The sequence below is a fragment of the Engraulis encrasicolus genome, chromosome 24 (assembly GCF_034702125.1).
Source record: "Engraulis encrasicolus isolate BLACKSEA-1 chromosome 24, IST_EnEncr_1.0, whole genome shotgun sequence".
Classification (NCBI taxonomy): domain Eukaryota; kingdom Metazoa; phylum Chordata; class Actinopteri; order Clupeiformes; family Engraulidae; genus Engraulis; species Engraulis encrasicolus.
The window spans coordinates 19,240,642-19,259,898 of record NC_085880.1 but is presented as its reverse complement, the minus strand read 5'-3'; the positions used below and the strand labels follow the sequence as shown (position 1 = coordinate 19,259,898).

Below are 19,257 nucleotides of genomic sequence, written 5' to 3'. Positions count from 1 at the left end.
CACTTCTATAACTTTTAGCAAAGCACACACATATGTCTACTACAAATGACAACAATTTAAATGTCCTCTATTACGTGACATAACATCTGAAATCATGCCAAATGCAAAGTGTGCACTACTGGGGTAGGATGTAACAGCATAGAAACCTACTGGGGTGGGTTGTAACGCCTATCGGGGTAGGTTGTAACAGCATATAAATTAATGGGACTCAATACGATATGGCAATTTATTTACTCCTTACAAACATCATGAGAACAGAACAATTGCTCACATTAATGTAGTCCTATAGAAATTAATTTTCAATGTCAAAAAATAAGAATACATTTTTTTTGTTACTTTCATACCCCAAAAACTGGACTTTTCCCCATAGCTCCAAGAGAAATGATATCTGTGGCTTGAAATCTTACACGGACGATCACAGTGACAGTCTGAGGGAACTGAATCACAAAAAACATCTTATGTTACTGCCCAAGGATGGTTATGACATTTTCAGACACTCCTGTTACAACCTACCCCAGCACAGTCGTTCATTGTTTAGATAGCTGTTTTAGCATGGTGTACTAACAATAGCAAGGGACAGTTACACCATTCATGACTTGAGAAACTGTAGTTTCACCTGATATAACACATACAACATTATCTACAACAGGAAAGGCACCAGACCAAAAATTAAAAAAAAATGTTACTTTCATACCTCAAAACATGACTTTTCCCCGTAGCTCCAAGAGAAATTATGTCTGTGGCTTGAAATCTTCCATGGACTATCACAATGACAGTCTGAGGGAACTGATGGTGTCACATGACTCATATCTTATCCCTGATTGTTGGAATTGAGGCTGTTACAACTATCCCTTTGTTACGTTCATACCCGGTCTCCCCTACACTACAACACGTAACCCTCAACTGAGCAACACTACAACACACCAACACTAAACTACAAAACATAACCCTCACTGAGCCACACACCAACACTCTACACTACAACACAGTAACACAGTACACTACAACACGTAACCTTCACTGAGCCACGCAGAAACACCAAAACTACACTACAACACATCAACACTGTACACTACAACATGTAACCCTCACTGAACAACACACCAACACTCTACACTACAACATGTAACCCTCACTGAGCCACAACACACCAACACTCTACACTACAACATGTAACCCTCACTGAGTCACAACACATCAACACTCTACACTACAACATGTAACCCTCACTGAGCCACAACACACCAACACTCTACACTACAACACACTAATATTCTGCACGACAACATAAAACCTTCACTGAGCTACACTACAACACGCCAACACTCTGCACTACAACACGTAACCTTCACTGAGCCATGCACAAACACTCTACACTGACCATCACCAGGGTTGTGGGTGCACTTTGTCCTGACAACGAGCTGTTTCCCCTTCACTACACCCTCACTTAGAAACACCAACACTCTACACCGTGTTCCAAGTTATTATGCAAATTATTTTTTTTTCACAGACTTTCCCAATTAGTAATTGTTCAATATAAACCAGTCATCATGTTTTGTTCAAGTCATCAACCATTATAGTACAAATCAAATGTTTTGAATGAATCTTCCATTAACAAAAAAAAAAACCTTAAAATGGCCTGTTCCAGAATATTATGCAAAACAGAGTTTCAAAGCCTTTCCGTCTGGTAAATAACTGAAAATCATCATCTATGAAATTAGGAAATTTAGAGGTCTGAAATTAAATCAAAAGCTATTTCAATGAAAAAATCACACAGGTAAAGTTGCATTAGGCCTACTAAATTTGTAGCCGTTTCAGAGCAAACATCGTTTTGAGCACATTAAGACTCAATAAGAAAGGTTTATGCCCAATACATGCATCATATTGAGACAGTAGTAAGACAGTAGTATGCTAAGACAGTAGTATGCTAAAATGCCATTACAAAGCAAATATTAATTTGATTTTTAGAAAACGATTTCAAGGCCCACTTAGAATACCTCCAAGGCCGGTATGACCAATGACCCCCGGCCCACGGGTTGAGAATCACTACTATACACTACAACACTCCTGAGCCACACACTATCACTCTACACTACAGTACAACACGTACCCTTCACTGAGAAACACACCAACACTCTACACTACAACACGTAACCCTCACTGTGAGAAGATGCACTTCTCTCTAAGTTCTGGGACAATCATCAACAAGCGCTGCATATACGGTATGGGATGTTAGTTACGGTACAGTAGGTTTCAATCTAAAGTGACTACCGTGAGCATACACCGTCTCTGTCTGTGATGCAAATTTCTAGCAACACAAGAGGCAACTCAATTTACTTCAGAGTCAAGGACAAATCGATGCCATGTGTAGCAGCCAGAGAAAGTCTGCACACCTCACCTCAACACATTGGTAAAGCATTCTGGGAAATACCAGACAAATCAAAAACATGATCTGAGCCACTGTGCACAGTGCACATGGTCTGAATATTCATTGGTGGCTATTGAACACAGAAAAGAAGAAATCAAGTGAAGGTCAGCAAAACCCCTCTTGCAACACGTCCCCAGGCTCTCAAAGGCACTCGACCCATTCAGAAAACTTCCCACTTAAATCTCGCATTACAAAACCATTACACTGAAAACCTGCATTACACAACAATAACACTGAAAAACCCGCATTGCAAAATTAGAACGGATTCACATTATCAAAAGCCCCCCAAAACACAACACAATTGCAGTATATTTCCATTCATTTCATTTCATTTCAAGTCGGTGTGCGTACGCAAGAAAAATTCAATGAAAGGAACGCAAGACCAGTTGGTGAAAGCAGGCATGCAACTCTGTCATTTGCATCAATATCTAGCCGTAGTCTCCATGCGCTCAAAGGGACATTCAAGCATTCACGGTGCATCTCTAAGCGGGGGCTGAGTTTAAGTAATTGCTGCTGTGACAATCAGCCTGTGTCGATAATTGTCCCCATGCTGCGCCATTTTGATTTTCTGCTCAAAGCTCTGATGAATCTGTCCCCCTGAATGTGGAGTTGTATGATGAGGGATGGTGTGGTTTGGTTTAGTTTATTTATGGATATAGGAAGACAAAGGGTATCCAAGGGATTACATGTGAAAGCGGAGAAACACTTATATTTCCAACATGGTTACAAAAACCTGTAACAGATATCACATATACACATCTACAATCACATGGGGGCCGGGCAGGTATCAATAGGAGGCCCCAAAAACAGCCCCCAACCCTCCACACTGTGCATCCAGATGTGGCAGCAGGAGACCAATAGCACAGCTCTGCCAGATTAATCCAAAAGCTCCCACGTCTGTGTACACAGTAGAGTTTACTGTGTTAATTCGACACTATCGGAGTCAGATCCCAACGCTCTTCTAGTTATTCCTACTCTCTCCATGTTGAATTTAGACTGCTAACATGATATATCACCGGAGGGAGACATCCAGTCATTGTGGCTGTATGGTGGGGGAGAAATAAAGCAATCAATCGCTGAATGTCTTTCTCACCTGCAATGATATTGAATAAAAACGTCATCTCATCTCATCTCAAAAAAGAAATAGTGCCCAGGCACAAAGGGGCCCCTCATAATTAGCGGCGCAGAACTGACACACCCTTGTGGGCGAGGGTGCGTGGCCCATCGGGAAATGCCCGCTATGCCAGATGGCCAGTCCAGCTCCGGCTTCACGATTTGTTGATGTAGGATTGTCAAAAGTAAATCCCATGCAGTTTGGAGATATGAGTGAGTTCTGAGTTCATTTCAGCAGATCTCCCTGGGGAGACGCAGTTCCTCCTCACTGACAGATTTGCTTTTGTTCTGCCACAGCAAACATTAAGATTGAGAGTTGGCGACGTTATTTCATGTTCAGTTTATGCGTTTTCTTATTTTCAAGTTCCACGTGAAGTTGAAGTTTTAATGTCTATTTATAGTTCAAGCAAGCATTTCAGGCAATTGATATGTCCACATTCAAAGTTCTAAACACACTTTTGAAATAATTCAGAGGAAAACAAACAATAAAGAATAAACAAACATGAAGAAAAGTCTAAAAAAACAAGAGTGCACACAGCACAGAAAAGTAATCTGGGGTTTGGTGTGCTGTCACTTGTAAGCTCTTTTGTCCCCTGCTGCCACTTTCAAGTAAAGCCTTCACAAGACACAATAATAAAAACAAGCGACGGCCCAATCAGGCCTCAACGCTGGGTTTCAAAGGTATCTTTTCATTCCTGTATACGGTGGGCAGCTGTGGTTTTGATGGCCGACTGCGTCAGCCCATCATCCCTGAAGGGATGTACTGCATCTGTCTGTGTGCCTCCGAGAGGGATTTTCTTCCAGAGATCCAGAAATGTGAACGGAATTACTTCACAGAAAAATAACACCCTTATCTGAAAGAGCGGTGATTTGTTTTAGGGTTCGTGCAGGTCATCTGAAATGGGTTTACTGGTAACAATTTATCTGGTTGATCTGAGCCTGCCCGTGGGCAAACTTACAGATGGTCTGTTCAATTCCTGACAGGCCACTCCACATTAACCTTCCATGACCTTGACCTAATCTCTGACCTGACACATAGATTACAGAAAGAAAAAGAAAAAAAACTTGCTCATATTGAGAACTGCCCTATACAATGTAGTTCATATTGGATCATTTAATAATGTGTGGTTGAAATTATTCTTACTGTAATATTGGGCATCTGGTTAGACTATGACTTAGGCTGAATCCCATTTCTAATTTCTATTTGTCGTAGCCCTCTGTTTGGAGTCTGCCCTAGGAAAATCTCCATTTGGAGGGGTATAAAGCCCTTCCTTCCCCTTACCCCTACCCCTCGGTCTTAACGTGAATTGGGACGCCACTACCCCTACACGTGAACATGCAAAATGGAGGGGAAGGGGAAAGGCGTAGGGCTAAGGAATTAAATGGGATTCAGCCTTAACCTTGGCACTACAGGCCAAGTCTTACCAAAGCGTCACAAAGGCGCACTATTTATTAGTAAACTAAAAACGTCTTCATTTGATGGGTGTACACGTTGCGACAAAACAATCTCTTCCTCAGAGCCTGAACCTTAACCTTAGTAATGCCGGACACTTTGTGAACGTTATTTTTTAAAATAAAAGACAGTTGACAGTTGAACAATTCAACAAGTGACTTATCCCTGATATGCTTTTATCAGGTGCTGAGCACAGCAGTCCCTTCAACACGCTTACCGCAGAAATAAAACACCTCATGCCTCGCCCTTCCTCACAGATGACATGACAAACTGTTCAACAGGAAATTGATTTTTGTGTCTTTTTCGGATCTGGCTGAGAGCAAGAGATCAGAGTCTGACAAGCCTGCTTCTCTGTTCTCTGTATTGGCCTATTTTGTATGCCGAGGAGAAAAAGCCGGAGCAGGGCAGATACAATTCTTATTTGTTTTTTTTTAATCAAGTGCACAATATAGGGAATAACGTTTTGATGGTCAAACCACTTTCATCAGATTCCATGAATAGTATGGAGATAAGATCTATTTTTTTATGATCATGGTGATTAATTCCCGTTTTGAGTATTTGCACTTAAGCCCCCAGGATTGAAGCTTACAGATAAAGCATACGGTATATACACATTTTCCATTCATCACCACCAACAATGGCCTTTAGGGTCAAAGTATTTCTATCAGTACACCATACTGTCTCTTCAGAGATGACACTGGAGACTGGACACTCAGAGCGTGAAAGAAGTAACTGCGGTTCAAGACTATCAGGGCTGGATTGGCCATCTGGCACAGCAGGCATTTCCCGGTGGGACCTGCACCCTCGTTGGCCCCTATTTTCAGAAAGGTTTTTTTTTTAATATTTCTGAAAATAGGGGCCCACGAGGGTGCGGGGCCCACCGATGAGTCAGTTCTGCGCCGCTAATTATGAGGGGGCCCTTTTAGCCAAAAGTGCCCGGGCCCTATTTCTCCCCCAGTCCAGCCATGGACTGGACACTCAGAGCATGAAAAAGTGTAGTTAAAGACTATCGATCTAAAAAAAAAAATACATTCAGTACAAGAGTTTTCACAGAGTGCTCACAGAGATTGCCACAGGAAATGATGTGTTATTCACATTCCCATTGCACAGACAGACAATAGAGAGCTGGCAATGGGGATTTCATTTCATTTCGAGTCTACCTGGTGGTTGTCACACTGCATCCAATAAACAAACCGAGCCTGTGCTCTCATGGCACTGAAATTGAAAAAAAGGACTGCAAAGAACATAGACTTAGATTTCTATACACCTCAGACAGTCAGGATTATACATTATTATTTAAATATATGAAAGGTTATCTGAAGTGTCTGCTTCTCAATATCAAGCAGGGGCTGTGGTGGCTTTTGGTTTATTATGGAGAGTTATCTTCCACACACCGCGGCGCGCTCTTCCGTCTTGTTGGTGCATCTCTGAAGTCATCAAGTAGTTAGGAAATGGATCGCACTCAGTTTTTTCTTCTTTCTTATTCTTATTCATTGCCCTGCAATGTTTGAATAAAAAGAAAAGAATAAGAAAGAAGAAAAAACTGAGTGCGATCCATTTCCTAACTACTTGATTACTTCAGAGATGCACCAACAAGACGGAAGAGCGCGCCGCGGTGTGTGTTCCTAACTGTTTTATTATGGTGAAGAAAGCACCTGCTGAACTAAGGTAGACAGCTCATTTCTTCCACAGTGAGGTTGAACATTATCCCTTCTGTGACAACTGTGATTATCAACTGTATATTTCACTGAAAAGAAGCACTAAAATCCATTCATGGGCCTATCAGCGGCACATTCATTACATTCAGCAGATGCTTATATCCAAATCGACTTACACCCAGTGAAAATAATCAACAGCATGCAACACGTCTTCATCCAGATTAAATTACCAAAGAGATAGATAATAATAAACAAGAACAACAACAACATAAAGCATAATGCGTGGGGAGAATACACTATGCAAGGGGAATTCGTCAGAACATGTTGAGTCTCCATGTCACACATGCTGAGGGATGACCTCATTAGAGAGAATGATTCAGACGCGAGCTCCCACCGGTACCGTGTCTCCAGAGGGGGAACAATTGTACATGGGGCCCCAGGGCAAAATACTACCAGGGCCCTCCATACGGCCTGCCAAAGTCATAATAGGGCCCCCACCAACAATACGGGAAGGCCCTGGGCCCCGGGGCAAATGCCCTGCTCGCCCCTCCTCTAGCTCCTCCCCTGCGTGTCTCCTGCATCATATGTGCACGCAAATCACGTGCGAGCTCTGACGGCACTGTACACGCAATTACGCATGCCATCCTCACTCTGCACAGAACTGCTAATTGCACGATGGTGTTCTGGCCGGCCGCGACGGAACTGGCAAGACATGAAGACGCACAACGGCTGAAAATAGTGGTGAGAAACACTGAGCGAGTGTGCGAGCATAGACGGGTACCAGGACGGGGACGGGGACAACGTCTGTTGTGTGGGAGTGTGAAGTGATGTGTGTGTCTACGCTGAGCGCGCCAGAGAGCTCCCAGGGGTCCTTGGTTATGATACTGATTGGCTCTGCAACTCACTTTACTTTGGCATACATTTGAAAACATTCTATTTGTAGGTAAATTAGAAGAAACCACAAAAAAATGAACTCTGGAAACACATTAATTTACCAACTCTGAGATAAACACCATGGTAACTACAGTGAGTCAAGACATCCATCAATTTCTTAAAAATGCCCCCTTTACTTTGGCATCCATTTGAAAACATTCTATTTGGGAGTAGAAGAAATCACAAAAAAATGAAAACTCTGAAAACACATTCATTTACTAACCCTGAGATAAACACCGTGGTATTACAGTGAGTCAAGACATCCATCAGTGTCTTGAAAATTAGCTAATATAATTTTTTAAAAATCAAATTTTTAAGAAACCTATGAATGTCTTGACACACTACATTCAATTTTTTAAGAAACTGATGGATGTCTTGAGGCGCTGTAATTACCATGGTGTGTATTTATTATGACGACACAGAGACAGTGCTGCCGTTGGATGTGATGAAACGGTAGTCTGAACAGATATCAAAACTAGTTCAGAGATGGAACGAAAACGAAAGTCCCGGATGCAGTTCTTTGTCTCAAAGCTCTGGGTCCAAGAACAAATACATGCTGAAGATGGAATAACGAAGAAGTACCTCTCAGTATAGAGAGTAGGGGTAAAGTAATCATGTGCCTTTGTGTGGTGCAATAAATGGCCATTTAAGACATTCTTCTGGAAATATTCAACTCAATGGAAATCAATACATTTCAGTTCTTGTTTTTGCCTCGCTCCTGCAAATCCTAATCTTGGGCTTTTACGAGACTTGTAATAACTGATAAAAATGTACTCTATCAAACTGTACTATGCTTTTGCTTATTTTCTGCAAAGAACACACATTTCTTGGACCATACATGTGACATCACTGCTTCTCAGTGCTTTTGCTACCTAAAAAGAGCATCCAAACAGCCAAGAGCATAGTTAACATTCAGGAAGTAGATCTTGTCATTTTATGCAACAAATTGTGAGCAACACATAGAGCAACATTAAACATAGGTAACACTTTACGCTTGTGAGGATGAATGGTGGGATATGGGCTACTCTCTAGTCTCCACACTGCTGAGGAATAATAGTGGACTGTGGGTCACTGGGTAGCAGGGCTGGACTAGAGCAAACAAATCAAAAGACCAGTCCGTGAGGCATTGAGAGAGACTATGGCTATGTTTACATGAGGCTTTTAGTTCAGAATTAATCATTCAGAATTAAATAGTTCTGCCGAGTTTGATTTGATCTTTCATTTAATTCCAAATTTTGAAGTATTTACAGTATTTATTTAAGCCTTTTCAAAGCGGAATTAAGCTTTATTCAGAATTAAATTGAGTTAATTCTGAATAAAATTCAGAATTAGATTAAACTCTTGTGTAAACGTAGCCAATGAAACCTTTGACAACAGTTTTAGTCATCTATTACAATCTTTTTCACCAAGAACAGTTAAAAGGCATGCGTATATCTGACTCAGAGAGGTCTGCTGTAGCGACATGAGGACTGATACCACTACAGGGGAGGAGAGGACCAGGCCAAAATCATCAACAGTCCACCGGGCAAATGCCCTGTATGCCCTACAGTATGCAGCCAAACCAGCCAATCCAGCCGTGTTTGGTAGTACACTCTACACTGCTGAGGACAGCACAATGCTGATGATGTCCTTTGGCTATCTACCCATCTCCATGACCTCCGGTGACCCTCATTCCAGAACGACATTCTGCAGGCCTTCTGGTGCCTTTAGTTTCTGCAAATGTTTCGACCTTTAAGGGATGAGCCACAAGAGCATATTATACATCAAGGTAACTTCCGAGATGGGATGGGGGAATGTTATCTGGTGCTTTTTTATGCCACCAGTGTGATTTAGTTGTGTGATAAGACCTTGTAGCAGAATTGCCTTGTCTCTGTTCACCGACTGATATGCATTACAGCACAGCAGCAGGCTATTCATGTAGCCTACGCAGAATAACCCTCCATAGTATGATTTAAGAAAGGCAAAGGGGATATGGAACAGAACTATGGCTTCCAAAATACAGTAGACTAATATAGGATGACAGTTTCAGACAAACCTTTCAGTTTCCATTTTCACACTTGACTACTTTATAATTACAATAGCACTTGATCTGCCATTCGTTTTCACACCCTTGACAAATGGAAATGACTTCTCAAAATAAGGCGTGTTTAAGTGCCATGTTAGTGTATTGACAGCTTGAGCCAGAAGAGAGCAGAAATATTGGTCATGACTGGCACACACATGTAAATAGAGGAAACTTGCTGCCTGGTGGAAGCAAATTGGGAAGCAAATTGGAAAGTCTAAGAAGCATATTCATTGCAGCATATCAAACACCTATTACGAATTAATTTATGGGCATTAAATGCTGTTACTCCACCTAACGTCTGAGTCCAAAAAATGTCTTTCACCCATGTGCACCTGTGACTCCATACAGCAGGTGCAGAACACTCACCTGGGTCGCCATAGAGCCCAATCACCTCTGCCTCAGTACAGCAGGTGTAGCCCACTCACTTGGGTCTCCATACAGCAGGTGTACGACAGTCACCCGTGTATCATACAGCACAGTAACCTGCGTCTCCATACATGGGTTTACCGTTTGTAAACAATCCCTGGCTGCACGACCCTGGCTGCGCACTGTTCAACTTCTGATTGTTGGAAACTGCTGTCGGTGAAAAAATGAGCTCACGTGGTGGCCGTTTAGCATCTTGCCCCTCCACACAACATTTGTAAACGAAAAACCTATGTATAGAGGAAGTGTCGCCCACTCACCTCTAGCTCCATGCAGCAGGTGTAGGGAACTCCACAGGCCAGGGGTCCGGGAGCGCTGCAGTTGTGGTACATGTTCACCTTCCAGTCCGAGAACTCCTCGCTCCCACAGCACTTGAACTGGAGACACACAAGTAATTACATTACTGTATGTTATGTAACGTTACATACAGCAGACAGTTTAACCAAAGGGACTAACAGACGAGGATATAACAGAAGAGAATACAGTAAGCAGGGAAATGCAGAGTATATGGTACACAGCCAGTAGAGCTGGTGCATTAGACCCAGAGATGTATAAAGTACTGGAGAAAAGTAGTGGAGTAGAAGTACCAGTATCATCGTGTCAAATGACTTGAGTAAAAGTCAAAAGTAACCTTTCCTTACCTTACTCAAGTAGAAGGACAAAAGTATTCAAAATGTGTTGTACTTAAGAAAAGCAAGTAGATGTATTGCAAGTTTTGCTACTTGAGTAAAAAGTAGAAGTAGAAGTAAAAGTACTGCATTAAAAAAAATGGGGGAAAAAAAAGTCAGTCAAAAGTTTGAATACCATTTAGTTTATTAGAGCTCTGTACAATAAGTCTCTTATGAAGTGCAAATACCATTATGGTTTGTTATTAAAACAGCTTTGTAACACAAGTTCAGTTTTTAAGAAAACGTAGGGCAGTAGTTTTACTGCTTAAAACAGTGCTTCCAACCAGCTCGTTGTGCTTCAAGTTCAACTTGGACTTGCTAAAGTCATTTCCAGCTGTGTGTAAGATGTCTGTCCGATTAAACACTCCCCTCCCAGCATCAGCAGCCTGCGAGAGGCTTTTCAGCATTGCAGGATTAGTCTTTAGCCCAAGACGAGCATTCATTTTGAATTCATTTTGAATGCTTTTATTTCCCTACCATTGCATCGCCCACTGACCGTGAACACGTTCCATCATATCTGGTGATGACAGAGCCATCTAGCGCTCGGGCATAGAACCGAGTAACGAGTAACGAAAGCAGCACATGGAAAATATATTAGAGTAAAAGTATTAATTTCATCAGAAAAATGTAGTGCAGTAAAAGTACAAGTATGAGGAAAAAAATATTACTCAAAAAAGTACAGATACTGCAGTTTAGTACTTAAGTACAGTACTTCGTTACTTTTACTTCGTTACTATACAACTCTGATTAGACCAGAGTTACTTATAATTAATGAAGGAAAACCGCCATATAGAAGGGTCTTTCCTATCTTTTTGAATGGTGAAATACAGTAGATGACTCTAGTCTTCGCACCAGTCTTCACATTAACATGCAGTACACATGTCACAGCGGCAGCAATAGCAATGCCTCACACGACAGACGACCACAACAAGCATCTTCAAGTATGTAGCATGGGTGAAAATGTTGCAAATTTACGTTGTTGTTCGTAAAATGTGCACATAAATAATTCCATTCAGCATGCACATGCATATTGAGGGTGTTTTACCGAGATTGGCAGAGGCTAGAAAATGTCAAGAAGAGCCCTTCATATGAATGACATGTCTTCGATTTTTTTCTCCTTCCGTATAGTTATTTATCTGAAAAGGAGATTCTCAAGTGTTCAAGAAGTACATGAAGTGTACTGAAGCAGCAAAAATATAGCAACCATCCGTCAATTCTCAGGGGGATTTTGCAAATGAAGCCGTCAACAGTGTTTTTCAATGCAGATGTTTTTTTAGTACCATGGTAATACTTGGATACATCACTTGGAAGTGCTGGGGTAAAATCATGATGATTCTGATGACATAAAGAAACAGGTGAACAGCATCTCAGCAACATTTTTGTCCAGTGATCATCAAATCCTTTTTTTAATCTTTAGAGCAACCTAAGGCCAAAAAATTATGATGTGGTGTTGCTGTAACTTAAGCACATAACAAAGCATAACAAATGCACTGTAAACCTTGGAATTCGTCATGCATTTATATTAGCCAACATTCACGCCAATGAAATGAATGGCAAAGGATTAGGCATCCATGCATTTCTACTAACCAACACTTGCGCATGCATAATTTACGAATAAGAACACACATCTGCCATCTCAATTTGAAAAGGAAAATAGAAACAATCAATTTGCCAATCATAGAAATGAATGTACAAATGTTGAGTGCCAGAAACAAGGTACTAGACCCGATCTGAATGGGGTTGTTGTAAATGGCATTAAAATGAAGGCACGGGTGATGCCACTTTAAACCGTCTCATTATGCAAAGCATCCTTGTGAATACAAAACAGACATCTGCCTCAGGAACAAGGAACATCAGGACAACACAACACAACAATAGATAAATGCAAAAATACGGATATGAGGGGATTGTCCACACACCATGCACTGATGCAACCCTTCTCTGTGTGAGATGACAAAGAAGGAATCTCAATCTCTTTTTCTCTCTCTGTCTGTCTCGTTCATACATAGACACAGGGGCGTACAGACACAGATACACAAAAAAACACACAGAGATGCACACACACAATTAATCAGGTAGCTTTTGGGTAGGCGGCAAGTATCTCTCCCCGTCTGCTAAAATGCTGGTGAAAGATCTTGCGCTCTCTACTGTATTTCTTCCCAAAAAACCACAAAGAAATCTGATGAGAGCCTCTTTATTCATTCATTTTTGAAGTTTCAGTGTTCAAATAGGGGCAGGAGAGGAGTCCCAGAGAGCTTAGAGAGCTGCCAAATCCTACTAGCCCATCGAGCACATATAAATCCTGCTCTTTCTTCTGTCCCTGTTTGGATCAGGATTGAGAGGTAGTCAGCACACAAACACTTTCATTCTCTACTCTCGACTCTCTCTCTCTCTCACTGTATCTCTCTCTCTCTCTCTCTCTCTCTCTCTCTCATGCAGTGCTCATCTCAGCGTGCTTCTGTCCATTAACTGCCATGCTCATCTCATCTGCTCATTAGGGAAGTGCCACAGTAACAACTGCACCCCACGCAGGCCCAAGTCAACACATCCAAATCACTTTCTGGAGCATCTTTGCAACTGTTGCATTAACAGCGGCAACTACAGCGGGTGCGGAAGCAGAGTTGTCACTTGGCTTGACAAAGCACAGACGCCATGTCGGCACGCACGCACACTCACTCACTCACTCACTCACTCACTCACTCACTCACTCACTCACTCACTCACTCACTCACTCACTCACTCACTCACTCACTCACTCACTCACTCACTCACTCACTCACTCACTCACTCACTCACTCACTCACTCACTCACTCACTCACTCACTCACTCACTCACTCACTCACAAAATGATGGGATTAGGTCTTCTATGGGATCATCACACTAATACGTCAAGGATCAAATCTGTGGTGTTAGTTTTTCATTTTGAGTTCTATGACCAACTCACTGCACTATGTGGGGTTGAGAAATGTCCCGGGTCAGGAAGGACTCGACCCCAGGTCCCCATGGGCAACTTGTCCATCCATGGTTGCCTGATTATCATCGACTTTCAAATCTCATACCGAGATGTTCGCCTGACCAAGAAGATAACAAATAATATTTCCCAAATGGCCTGGTTAACGCGCCTCCCTCGGTTTGCTACTGGTCAAGGCCTGAAAAGGCGGTGCCGAAGTTTAAACCAAAAAAATGTGTTTAGTCCCAATAGAACGTCTCTGCTTAAACCACATCACTGCCTTGAACACGGCTCTATCCAGCGTTGATTGCTTCCTCACAAAGTGGGTGGAGTTACCAATTTCTCAGGAGCTCAGAAACGATATTTGTATTGCTCCTGGCCTGACCCCAATACATTTAGCACCCTAGGCAATCGCCTTGTCTGCCATATGCTTAGCGCCGGCCCTGCCTGTCCTGATGCACTACATCACAGCATCTCCAATGATCCAGTCTTTTGTAATCTTGTAATCTTTTGCAATCTGTAAAAACTTGAGAAAGGCCACACAGGCCAAAACATAGTTTGTTTGATAAAATTGAGTGTGTGGACAAGCATTGAGTGTGTGGACAAGAGTGCGCGGTATCTTCCCCTCTGAAGTGAACTGCACCTATCTGCACCTCAAAACTTCTGGTGTGCATTGGCTTTCTCCTTCAAAATCTGTTTTTTTGTAATATCAACAAGTGATGATGAACTATAGAACATACGCAAGTCATGTCTGATGAAGAAGAAAGTTTCATGTCTTATTTCACTTGACATTCTAATTCTGTGGGACTTTCACTTTTTATATATATATATTACTGGTGCCCCCAAGAAATGTTGTGCCCTAGCCAATCGCCTTGTCTGCCTATGCTTAGCGCGGCCCCTCAGTGTCCTGATACTATTTTTTTGTAATATCAACAAGCGATGAACTATAGAACCCAAGTCATGTCTGATGAAGAAGAAAGCAGTATTCTGAGCCCTGAAAAGGACAAAGCGTTTGGAAACAGTAGGAGAGGGCTGGTGGAGTGAGTGCGTAAAGAGGCCTGTTGTCATTTCATTTCCTGCACCACTTTTCACCTGATTACCACCAGAGCCATTTCAGAGTGGATAAAAGTGATGCATGTTCAAGGCACTACTCAACACGATAACAGCCCAAAATTATGGGAGGTGGATGTGGAGGTGTGGGGGGACTTTACTTCTCCCAGTGGGTGTCCAATATCCATTTTCATTTGACTGGGAATTGCAGCTCTGTTGCCATTTTAGTGTTCCACAACAAGTGGATCTTGTGTTCCAACTGTTCCATTCCAATTTCACATTCTGTACAGCTAGCTCCAAGTACCATTTTGTGTTTAGCGTCTGACACATGTTTACATAATTAATGAGGAATTAAAACAGGAAGCACAATTAAGCATCAGACAGGGTTTTTTTCAGAATGGCTTGAATAGTGGAGCTTAAAGAAGAAGAGATTTTCATTTTTTGTGTTGCCATCACAAATGTGAACTTTGAGAAACCGATTAGTCTGACATTCAAAAAACGTCAAGGCCAATTTTCACAACCTGACAACAAAATAACAGGAAATGCCACATATACAAGTCTAATCAGGGACTATCCAATTGGAATGAAATGCATTTAAAATGTCATTAGTCATGATAGGGCTCCATGGCTTTAGGCACATCAAGACATTTACATGTTTATTTCCAAAGTGCCTTCTCTGAAATGCTCCAAAGGTTTCTCCAATGATTAAATAGGGATTTGGTATTAATATTAGTCCACATTCAGGTGTTAATGTGTTTTTTGTTAATCCTAAAAGTACACCATTACCATTACATAACAAATGGATGCAACAACAGTAGATGTTCTGTGACCGAAATAAACATGAATGATTGCTGTGGTCACCGTCTTCAAATACAGCCTAAAATATGCTTTACTTAAAATCATATTTCTGCATTAAAAAACACCTCACCTTTCTTTGGACAAAATCCATGATGTTCTTGAAGTCTAGATCATCGTAATAGTTCACCATGCCCTTTCGAATGTTCTTGTTCAGCAGCTCTTTTGTCTGTACAGGGGTGAGGAAAAACAAGAATAGGACATGAGGATAGAGATGTTTCAAATCATCATTTGTACGGTACTGTAATTTACTTTGGCTGAGTCATCGCCACAGCCTTGTGTCCATCAGTGTTAAAAGGAAAGTTGTTTCTTTCAAGATGACACGGTGCACCCATGTATACTTGGCTTGGCAAAGTTTGTTTTTCTCTGATGTGTGAATGACCAAAACACCAAGACTGCCCTCCCTTTGCCCTACCAAAGTAAATCAACCAGCAACATTTGACCAACGACGCGCCTTGTTTGTGCACCACCGGGCAAACATACACACCGACATTTCCCTTTCCTCTCACCGCCCCACTTGTAGCTCAAGAAAACACTCAACTATGAGCCTAGCCAGCCAGTTCCCAAAGGCCGTGGCTTATGTCTGACCACAGACATGTATCCACTCCTCGACTTGAGTGGTGGCGGGATCACAGCCGACAGAGAGAGGGGATGAGGCTGGATGAAGCAGTCTGGACCACTTTGCCCTCATGAATATTTGAGGGTAGGACGAGGACGAGGATGAGGAGGCGAGTGTGAGGAGGGGGCTCAGTGCGAGGGGGGCTTAGTTGGGAGAGACACTGGAGGATTGACAAAAGCATATACAACGGATAAACTGACCAGGGCCCTGAACTCCTAGGATTAAGGAGACAGTTTACCCTGGGGCCTTGGCAGTGCTTACTGCTGGGGGAACCTTGATGTCTTTGTTTACTTTCTGCCACTTTTTAATGCATTGTCTTCTTCTTTACTCTGTGTAGGACAATGCTATCAGTGTTGCAACTGTACACTGTGCCTTACCCTGTTCTTGTTTAAATTTCTCGTTGGAAGTCGCTTTGGCCAAAGGCGTCTACTAAATGCTAATGTAATGTAATGTAATTTCCCAGAGAGATGCTGAGGGACATCCTTAACCAAAACAAAAATGTGCATAACATGGCCCTGAAAACTAGCAATTACTGCTAGGTGCAAATTGAAATGCTCTCAAAAAATTCCACAACAAAATAAAGAAATACATTTTTACCAGCATTAGAATGCAAAATAATGCTCCCTGCAAAGGTATTCCAAGTGGGCCTTGAAATCATTTTCTAAAAGTCAAAATAATATTAGTGTTTACTGTTCACTTTTCATTTGCGCTGTATTGCTTAATGGGTCAGAGGCGGGCCCCGAATATTTCTGTAAATTTAAAGTGGGCCCCAAGTTGGTTGCAAAAGGTTGGGAAATCGTATCTTAGTTCAAATCTCCATCTTAAGAAGCTTCATAAGTACATACTCTGGGGGTATGGGGAAATAGGATGCTGAGAGTTCACACACCCCTTGGAATTGCCTTTCGATAATCTTTGCAAGTTTATTTTCTTATTTTAGGTCAGGGGTGTCAAACTCATTTTAGTCCGGGGGCCGCATACAACCCATGGGGACCTCAAGTGGGCCGCATTAGTAACATCATTGCAAAAAAAACGCAAAGCAGAGGATTAGTGTTCCGTACTATCACATTTTAAGTGTGTTGAATATGTAGAAAGCAATGCAATATTGGTAATCCTATGCAACATTTCCTGGACTTCATTCATACATTGCCAACCATCAATTAAATATTGGACAGTTAATTTAGGCAGGGGTCTGGGGGTTTTCCCCCAGAAAATGTTGTATTTCTTAGATGTAATTTCCTGCATTTTCACACATTCTAACATCCCATTTCCAGTTTCAGCTTAATAGGAACCAATACAAATCCAATTATATTTATTATTTAATTACAACCTATACCAATACAATACAAATAAGAAGTATTAACATTTTATCTCTATATATGAGGTCTATAATATATGAGCTTTATCAAATGCCTGTTACAGTACAAATTCACCATTTATAATAGAAATGTGATGTGCACTTTACTACATATATACAGTAGGCCTATAACAGAGGGACCATTGGGTTAATGTCATGCAGGTCTCGATTTTGCCCCGAGGGGCGTAATTGCGCATTTCGGTTATTTCATAAAAAAAAAATAAAAAATAAAAAAAATAATAATAATAAATATATATATATTTTTTTAACATCCGGGCTGGATGGAACCCTCTGGCGGGCCGGATGCGGCCCGCGGGCCGTACGTTTGACACCCCCGTTTTAGGTGAACGTTTCGTTTGAATACTCCTTAGAGCTCTCTTCAGATAGCCATTTTTATTTTCTCTTTTTGCAGGGATATCAGGTTTCAAATGTCTCAAAGCTACATGCCAAATGAGAAAAATAAACTCAGGAAAAGATAATCAAAAGAGAATTTCTTAGGACTGAGTGAACTTCTTATTCATAGAAACTTTGACTTTTTCCTGTTTGCGCACAGTCTCCCTCCATGTAAGATCCAGGTGATCTTAACTGGTTCCAGAACACATGGAGATCCAGGTGGTCTTACCTGATTCCGGAACACGAGAGCCAGTATTCCGACAGGTGGTTTTACCTGATTCCAGAACACGAGAGCCAGTATTCCAACAGGTGGTCTTACCTGATTCCGGAACACGAGATTCAGTATTCCAACAGGTGGTCTTACCTGGTTCCAGAACACCAGGGCCAGTATGTTAGAACTACGGAAATCTTTGGTATTCCGACAGTTGGTCTTACCTGGTTCCGGAACACGAGGGCCAGTATTCCTCCCAGGAGCTCCAGGATCAGGCACACGCTGAGCATGTAGAGAAACTGAAATGCAAAGATATTCACATCTCAGTAAAAGTGCACATATGGTCAAACTATGCAATCATCTAAAAAGCCATCTTAAAAGATAGAACTGTCATCTATGCATTTTATCTTTCAAAATGTTCTGTCCCTAGCAGTGGGATCACAATAGGTCATTACAAAAAATGGAATGGCAATGGAAAAATGGAAATACAATAGGAGGTAACAGAACATTTCCATAATGATTCTCTTAAAATGCAAAGAGGTCATACATGGAGCAGGTCCATATGGAACGAGTGGACAATGCAAGTCTAATGACATCTCTTTCAGGCTAATGCATGCCTTCCTCCAAGACGGTGTCATACTTCTGCATTGCTCTTAAGGGTCATTAAGTCAGCGCACATTTTGCCTGCCTGTCTTCAGGCCTACTGACTGTTTTGGCTGGGCCCAGGACAAAGTCATCTGAATGGGGCCCCAGCCCAATACATACAATATAATGAGGACCGAATTCCGCCTCCCCCTCTCCCGGGGCCGGGGACAACGGTCCCCTTTGTCCGTTCCCCTCCCCCGTCGGCACCCCTGCCTGTCTTCAAGTGCTGCAAACGCAGTGCATGACAGAGAATATTTAAAATAACATTTGATGTTTTTGAAACACTCATTCATAGACTACAGCAATCCTGTCAGACAGGGTTATGAATTCATAATTTTCATCCAAAACATACATTCACTATCCGTCAAAGTGGCTAGTAAGTTTTCTTTTCTTACATCTGAAACTGAATTTTCACTAGCATTTGGCTGGTTGGCGTTT

At 41.8% G+C, this 19,257-nt stretch overlaps 1 protein-coding gene across 1 annotated transcript in view; it reads right to left on the bottom strand.

The window, feature by feature from the left end:
- Positions 1 to 19,257, bottom strand: part of tspan15 (tetraspanin 15) — a 58,935-nt gene that overhangs the window by 18,955 nt on the left and 20,723 nt on the right. The window contains exons 3-5 of the mRNA XM_063191788.1: positions 18,399 to 18,473; positions 15,671 to 15,766; positions 10,334 to 10,450 (exon numbers count right to left, since the gene is read on the bottom strand). Coding sequence (XP_063047858.1) covers positions 10,334 to 10,450; positions 15,671 to 15,766; positions 18,399 to 18,473 — 288 coding nt within the window. The remainder of the gene's footprint in view (positions 1 to 10,333; positions 10,451 to 15,670; positions 15,767 to 18,398; positions 18,474 to 19,257) is intronic.